General features: G+C 42.5%; 1 protein-coding gene across 1 annotated transcript; it reads right to left on the bottom strand.

Moving 5' to 3' along the window:
- Positions 1 to 5,700: 5,700 nt before the first annotated feature.
- On the bottom strand, positions 5,701 to 8,097 carry LOC131986727 (uncharacterized protein C11orf87 homolog). Its single transcript, XM_059351823.1, has 2 exons — positions 7,585 to 8,097; positions 5,701 to 7,223 (listed from the first exon to the last, which is right to left on the bottom strand). Exon 2 carries the CDS (start codon positions 7,123 to 7,125, stop codon positions 6,685 to 6,687), a length of 441 nt encoding a protein of 146 aa, XP_059207806.1. The 5' UTR covers positions 7,126 to 7,223; positions 7,585 to 8,097; the 3' UTR covers positions 5,701 to 6,684.
- Positions 8,098 to 8,328: the final 231 nt, after the last annotated feature.

The raw sequence follows: 8,328 nt of genomic DNA, 5'->3' as shown, positions 1-8,328 counted from the left end.
GTTTGAAATCTCTGAATCTCATCATAGTGTACACACACCGGCAGTAGCCCCTGTGGCCCTTTCAGAATTTCCCCAGAGGAATTTTTCTAGTTTAAAATGCTATCTTAAAGCAACTATTTTAATCTAACTTAAGCTTTAATATCATTCTGATGCTTCACTGACTTGTAATAGGGATCATGTAGCCATTCTCACTTGAACTCCAAACAGCAGTTCTTGCAACTTTCATGTGCAGGTATAAACTGCTGCAATACTTAAACAGACCACCAGTATTGTCACTGTTTTTTGAGTCATATTTAGATTAATGAATGTCCTCTGTCTCAACTCTGTGATTTAGGAGTTTCCTAATGGAGCGAAAGTTTTACTTGTTGCTAAAGTAAAGCTAACCGCCAACTGCTGCTAGCTGTCGTTGTGGTCAGCATGTTCAGTTGTTGTGCCTGAACTGGAGCCTGGGCTAACGGGCAACAGAATGGGGTTCCCCATCCTCTACGGCAGCGGTTCCCAAACTTTTTTAGCTGCACACCCCCTTCTACGTCCCAGCCGGGTTGACGCACCCTCAATCCCCCACACCTTCAAAAAAACAAAATGCAACAAGCTTTTTTATAGCCATATTAAAGGCGGCATGTTTAATCATGCTCAGATGACCAGAACACACATATCACATTTGAATTCATCTGAAACACAGTTTCAAAATAATGCAATAAAGATATGCGCAAGCTTCCACTTTCTTTTTTTTTAAGATTATTTTTTTGGGCATTTTTGCTTTATTGAAAGTGATAGATAGAAAGGGGGAGACGGAAGGGAGGACATGCGGCAAAGGGACCTCAGGCCAGATTCAAACCCGGGTCCGCCACAGGAAGGACTCAGCCTTAATGGTACACGCTCTACCAGTGTGAGCCACCGGGATGCCCATCAAGCTTCCACTTTTAAGAGTAAGAGGATGGATGACAGGCTCAGGATCAGAGGCAGATAAGTTGGGGAAAATGTTATAATATTTTGAGCCACGTTGAACAAAAATTGCAGCAAGTTTAAATGACTGTGGAGGTTACACAACCCCGTCATCATAACACATGTTGGAAAAATGGAAGAAGATAACTTCTTCTACGCTTCATTTTAAGATGAAGTGCATTTTGAATAGCCTGCATTTATTAATTAATATTACAGTTTTTGATTTTACATTTTACAAAGGAAATGTTTATTTACACGTCTTTTAAAAATGCAATTGTGTAATTATCAGACCGCATTACATTTTTCATCTCGCTCACCCCCTAGCAGCAGTTAGTGCATCCCTGGGGGTCCGCGCACCACACTTTGGGAATCCCTGCTCTACGTCCATCATGGCAGACTGCAGACAGACGACACGCTGGCCTTCCTGCTGTTGGACTGGTAAGTGGTATTAGCCGGCTAACTATACTAAGTTTTCAACATTTTTTAATTGTAACTAATACAAGCATAACAAATAGACATCAACAGCTGTTCATATTTACGACAGTGGTGGAGAAAGAATTGCACTCTCAAACTGTAGGGGGGCTAAATCACACAAAAATATTTATTCTATGTAATTTTGCTTTAATCCATCCAAAACTTAATGAGATACTTCCATCTGGATCAAAGTGTTGGGCTGATATTGCCATCCAGAGAGCCACATAACTGGCTATGGCTAAATCTACTGGGAAACAAAGTGAGGTTTTATTTCTGTCACATTCATACATTTATTAAACTCCTTATGACTCCAGTTTAAATCCCCAAGTTACCTATGAACTGCTGCATCTTGCAGTGATGTGTGTAATAGCTGCGTCAATAATGGTTTTTAAATTTTATGTGAATGACAGGAGAATAGAGGTAGACAACTAAATGTATGAGGATCTGTTCAAAAGCTCCAACAAGAAGTATAAAGATTACACCACAGAGAAATGATACAAGCTTTGAATACGGCTTATCTGTTATTCCCTCTCTGGCCGACTGAACAGTGGAGGTACTTGTCTGAGTTTCTGGTACTGTACCCTCACAGACACAGCTTGAACCTGCAGTAATGAAGCATACAAACAGACACTGGTGGTGACAAATCATCCACGTCGAAAACCTGACAGCAGGGGTGAGAATAGGAGCAGCGGTGTCCTCTCTTCCTGACAGTGAACTGTCACTTGTCATCGCTTTGAGTTGAGATATAGAGTGCAGAACCAATCTGCTAATGCAACTCAGTAGAATAATCAGAGTGGGCTGTAAAGTGGAGGGCAAAGTCTCATCAATATGAGTAAGCTGTAACTGAATGCTGGCCTGATTCATCCCCTCACCTTATGAAATATTTTGTATTCAAGCATGGTGCTTTTGTTTAAGTGTGGCCCTTTGGAGTGCGATGCTCCACAGCAGGCAGGTTGGCAGGCTCCTGGCAGGGTGTTAGTTCTATATTGAGTGCAACCGGAAACCAATTAATTGGTGCACCCAGTAGTTTACTTGCCAAGCCTTGTAGGAACAACCTGAGTGGAGTACCGTCACTTGGAGGAGGCCCAAATCTGCAAGCCTCACTTCAGTCTCCTCCAATTGACCACCTGCTGTGCAGAAAAAACTCCCTGTTCTTGTTATAATTTAAAGGATCCTGCTGATTTATTTTCACTGAAAAGAACATTTTGACCATTCTGACTATTTTTCAAACAACAAAGAAGAAATCTGAGTGTGAACCCCACCAAGGAATGCCAACTCAACAAGATTTCAAGCCTCTGCAAGTTGATCTTCATAGTTCCAAGAAATGATAGGAAATCAATGGTTGTCTGGAGGACTGAAAAAACAGTTTGAAAAGAGAGGTAAAAATAGCAAACGCTGTGTGTGTTCAACAGATTAGATTGAAAAATTATTTTAGAAATAACAGTCTAAATCTTGTCTCAAAAAGACAAGGTACAACCAATCAATTCCGAGTCCAGACCCATAAGTCCGCCCACTTCACAGAGTTGACTGATCAGTCTGGCATCATGACCTTAAACAATGATTTCCCAGTTGAAAATCAATTGTTCCAATGAGCAGGATTAACGCTTTTGTCGAGCTGTGCCAGAACCAAGGAGTAATAACAACTATGGTGGCTGCGATTGATAATAATTTAAACTTGCTCTGCATAACTCTTAAAACCCAAACAAAACCAATAGTTGGCAAGGCCATTCATCAGTTTCAACTTAAAATGATGGTAGATTCAGGCAAATACGTTGACCTCTAGTGACTGGTTAGGAAATATCCAATTCCCCTCCTTCACAGAAATCTTACAGAACGAAGGCAATGCCAGACTGAAGATGGAAACAGAGTGGAACGAGTTGACAATTCTGTTTGCTATCAGGCAAAATCAATTCAACACATATCCCTAGCAATAACGGGGTTAAAAATCCAAACTTTGTTCTGGGGGTTGGCACAGGAGAAAGCTAGTAAATCGGTAATAAAAAACTTTATTTTTACACTATCATTCTTTTCAAAACTTTATTCACTTGGCATCACAAATACTCACCAAATCTTTGCACTAGATTATGTGATCCTATTTAAATGTTTATAAATTGCACTAACTCAAGACCAATTTCCTAAGGTGACACACAGTTACACTCAACCATAATAGTGCTATAATAAACAGGCTCAGAGGACCTAATCTATTCACTGGCCATCCAACGTCCCCTGCAAAGTCTGTCTGCAGCACTGAGGAGCAAAACCCTGTGGGACAACAAAACCCTGAAAAATGACCTCATTAATTCTAAATTAGGCTATACACAATAACTGGGCTATTCCCAGAGCAAACTTAAGTCACACAAAAGTCTCTGTCTTCATCTCTCTCTTTCCAATGCAGCTCTATATGTGTAGCAATAGCAGTCCTACTTCATATATCCCCAACTATTGACCTTCATCATATTTCCAACCATTGCCCTCTGAAGTTCTCCAGCCTATACTTGTTTCTACCCCGAAACATGACCCACAGGAGCTCCACTGGTGTCAGGAGATCAACAAGTCCTTATACTGAAAACATAACAGTTGAAGTTTTAAACTATTATATTGTTATATTAAATATTGTACAACTTTCACAGTTTGGTTACGTTTAGGCAATAAAACTACTTGGCTAGGTTTACGAAAAAGTCATGGTTGCAGTTTTTAAAAAGGAAATCCATTCCTTGCCACTTGCTTCTAGTGATTCCCAACCACAGACCTCCATCTATTTCTAGCCACCGACCTCCACTGTTTCCTAGCCATTGACATTTTCCATTCCTAGTCATTGACTTTTATCCATTCCTATAGACGGATCTCAATCCATTCCTATCCACTTACCTCTAATGATTTATAGCCAATAACCTCCACTGATTAACAACCACTGACCTCCCTCCATTTCTAGCCACTCATCCCCACTGATTCCTAGCCAGTGTCATTTGTCGTTTCCTGATCACAGACTTTTATCCATTCTTAACCATTAACCTCCATTTTTTCCCCAGCCACTGACTTCCAGCCATTTCTAGCCACTTACTTTTAATGATTCCTAGCCATTGACTTCTCTCCATGCCTAGCCACTGTCCACTGATTCCAAGCCACTGCTGTCCATTGATTCCTAGCCATTGATCTTCTTGTGTCATATATTTCTAGCAACTGACCTCCTTTGATTCCAATACCCTGACCAGCTCTGGCCCTGAGCCTCCATCCATCCCGAGTCACGGTCCCCCAGTGATCCTGTCCACTGCGCTTCATTCATTCCTAGCTACTAACTTCCTTCTGTACCTTTCTACTGAGCTCCCTGACCCCATCATCTCCTGGCCACTTACTACTGCCCATACCCAGCCACTGACCTCCATCCAACCATCCATCTCTAAATGCCAATATCTATCTATTCACCATTGACATCCCTAGTCACTCAGATCCATCCTTTGCTACCGACAGCCAACTTCATCACTTATCCTACCTTACTTTAACCAACCCCCCACAATTATTCATAGTAGTTATTATGGTATTGTTCCGTAAAATCCCTTTTTTGTTTTTTTATCCTGAAAACATGTTTCCAATCCTAATATATATACATTTCTGAAGCAAGCATAAGTCTGAATGTAAAATGCATTAGTCATCTTTTGTTGACTTACTTCCAATTTCCCTGCAAGGATAAATGGTTTCGTTCTGTTGCACTTATGCCAATGAGATATAGATAGACGGGCAGTCTGTCAGTGCATCTTCCAGGGCTGGAGCTGTGCCAAAGACTGCTTCATATTCCCAGGCTTTTTTCTTGCTGGGGACAATTAGGAACATGGTGTCCTGGTACCTGGCCAACACAGTGACTGATGCTGATTCACTTCCACTGACCTCAAGTAAGACAGGCTGTGGCGCCATTATGGGGGGATGTTGAGATTAAGGGTGGTACTTCTATGGATAACCTTCATGTCAATAAATCACAGTGAAAGAATAATGGAGTCTACACGCAGTAGACGTTGTTCTATATGCAATTGATTGTGTAGTGACAGTATATCTACATGGTTCTATATATGCCATAGAAATTGTGTAAGCAGTCATACATTGGTAATTTAAATGCAGGAGACCCTACGCAGACTCTATGGATCCCCCCTAGGAAGGTCATTTGTGACGTAATGAAAATCCATCCAAACATTTGCATATTATATAATGTCACGTATATTGCATCTTTTTACCAGTCAGTTCAATATACTGATAGTCGTATTCAGGTGGTGAAGGTTAATGACACATTCAAAAGGTTTAACATAAGGTAAGTATTTATTTATAAACTTAGAATATTACATATTTCCTTTGATAAGGCAGATTATATGAACTCCAGAAAGATGATGTTACTGTAAAACATTCCAGCTCTCATAATGGCATACATTTACAGTGAATTCATATAATAAATGACACAGAATTTCTATTAGGCCCACTATGATACAATATGACGGATAAAAATAAAAAAAGACGGGCTTGAACCCTCTGTTGGATTCTCAATTTATTACATGTCAGAGAATACATTATAAATACTCAAAAATGAAAATACTGTATTAGCGCTATACTATCTGACACATTAAAAAAAATCTTATGTGCATTACTACAGCAAAAAGTCTTGCATCCTGTCAGGCTAACTAGAGCTACCTACAGATGTCTAACAGACATTGGAGGACAGTACTTTAGGCAAATATGCTAAGTCACTTAATTTAAGGAAAAAATACTATGCAAACAAATAAGCCATTTTCTACAGCCTATATGCAGCTTTGCACTGCCTAACAGCACCACAACATCCATTATAGTCTAACTACATACTGGTAGTGTGTCAGAGAGACATGCCAAGGAAGATCAGCGAGCCATTATGGTCTGTGTTGTGTCACCAAACTCTTAATAATTTAACACAACTGTGTGTCACATCCCAGGAAGGATTTAAAGTTTAAACATCTTTGAGGGTTTAAACAACGTTTTAGGCAGAGGGAGAGGAAGAGGTCCAAAAGTCAAAGCAGGCAAATACTTTATACAGTCCCATAAGGAATTACCGGTTGGCTAAATACTATAAGAAGGTGTGCGGCCACATAGCTATCCAATGTGCCACTGTAGTACTACTGCCACTACCTCTAGGCTGACTATTCTGCTTAGTATTCTGCATTTCTAAGTAATCTACAAGCAGCAGAGATGGGTGTGGGAGTTCTTTGTGCCTTATTGCTTTTCCTGTTTATTCCACAGTCTCATTCCCTGAAGTTAACAGTCAAGAGGAGCTGGCTCCTGCAGCTCCTGGTCTCCGGTGCAGGCGACGTCCACGCTCTCCGCCGCGCTCTGGCACGAGAGCCTCTCCTCACATCGCACCGGGCGCACGATGACGCACGGCCTCGCGGTCTCCCCGCTCGCCCCTGCGCCGCCGCCGCCGCGCGCGGGACTGCGACTGTCGCGCTCGTATTCCTCCTGCGCGCGCTGGATCTTCCTGTTCCGGAGCTTCCTCTTGTGGAAGTGGAAGGTGGCCAGGGACACGAGGACGATCCCCACGAGCACGGCCACCAGCACGAGGAGCGCGAGGGTGGAGGAGAGCGGCGAGAAGAAGCTGAGTTGCTCCGCGCAGGAGGTGTCGTTATTGGCCTGGGAACCACCGTGACAGCGGTGCAGCGGCACCGACAGTCCCGAGGCCTCGGAGGTTCTGGCTGTCATCCGGTCCACCTTTCCCGGCCACTCTTGTCTCTCTGACCCCAGTACCCTTCGTGCTCTCCGGGCTCAGCGCGGTGACACCGGCCCGCGCATGTGGTTACCTGCACCGAAAAGAGCACACATGAGAGACGGAACAATCAGAAACCCGCCCACCAGTCCTCATTAACCGGTCCAGGCTACATCAATAATCTGAAACAATTACCATACGCACCATTAAATCACAATGTGAGATAAAAACCTGCCAGCCCCTAATAGAGCATATGCTCAGTTAGAAAAACGGACGCTCCTATGAATATAAGATGTTCGGACAATAAATCATCTATTAAAATTGTGAAGGCCTACAAGATTTAGCCAAACAGATATTTTCCTGCACCCCACGCAGCGTTTTAACATGTTAGAGGACAATGTCTGCATTTGTTGCATATCAAGGCTAAAACATTCAAATAAAAGAGAAATCCTTACCTGGTGAAATTGTCAGTACGGGGCACAGTCCGTGAGTGGAGAGCCGATATGTGTAAATGGGAGAACAGGATCACGGTGACGCATTTCATACAATGAGATGCTGCTGCTGCTGCTGCCGCTGAGCTCCGATCACTCAGGACGCTTTGATGCCGCAATCCGCTCAGTCTGCATCCAGGGCAGCGCTTCCCCAGCTAAATACTATAAGTAACGGCGGAAATCCCTCAGTGTGCATCAAAGTGGGCTTTCAAAAATGCGATTAGAAAAAGAGCTGTGGTGTGGTTTTCCCTAGAAAAGCGTCCCCTCCTCCGGTCATCCGCTGCTCCACTCAGCATCTGAATGAAGAGCTGCAGCTGCATTAAAGGTCCCGTATAGTCAGCTGGCAGGGCTGCCTTTTTTCCCTTCAAATGTAGTCCATGTATTACCAACACCAGAGTGCTTAAATTCCCCTCTAATCACTATAATAGTACATGCTTATTCACCTCATGCTTAAATCATATAACGAAAAAGGTAAATTAGTTTTAACACATGACCCTGGTCGGTAACAACAGACATTCCTGAGGGTGTGGTCAGTCAAATGCTGCATGATTTGAAGCCTTTAAGCCTAATAATGAGGAGTGTAACTAAGGTCCAGTTGCCATGCATTCATTTGGGCCAAATCATGTATATGTATGCCCCAAATTATTAGCCATTTCCCACAATTTCAGACATGGAAAGTTGGTTGAAAGCACATATTTTTGGACATTA

Source organism: Centropristis striata, chromosome 15 (genome assembly GCF_030273125.1).
Source record: "Centropristis striata isolate RG_2023a ecotype Rhode Island chromosome 15, C.striata_1.0, whole genome shotgun sequence".
NCBI lineage: Eukaryota > Metazoa > Chordata > Actinopteri > Perciformes > Serranidae > Centropristis > Centropristis striata.
The sequence above is the reverse complement of the archived record's forward strand: the minus strand, read 5'-3'. Positions and strand labels throughout refer to the sequence as shown.

Coding starts and splice junctions, on each gene's coding strand:
- LOC131986727 (XM_059351823.1), bottom strand. CDS start 7,125: ATGACAGCCAGAACCTCCGAGGCCTCGGGACTGTCGGTGCCGCTGCAC.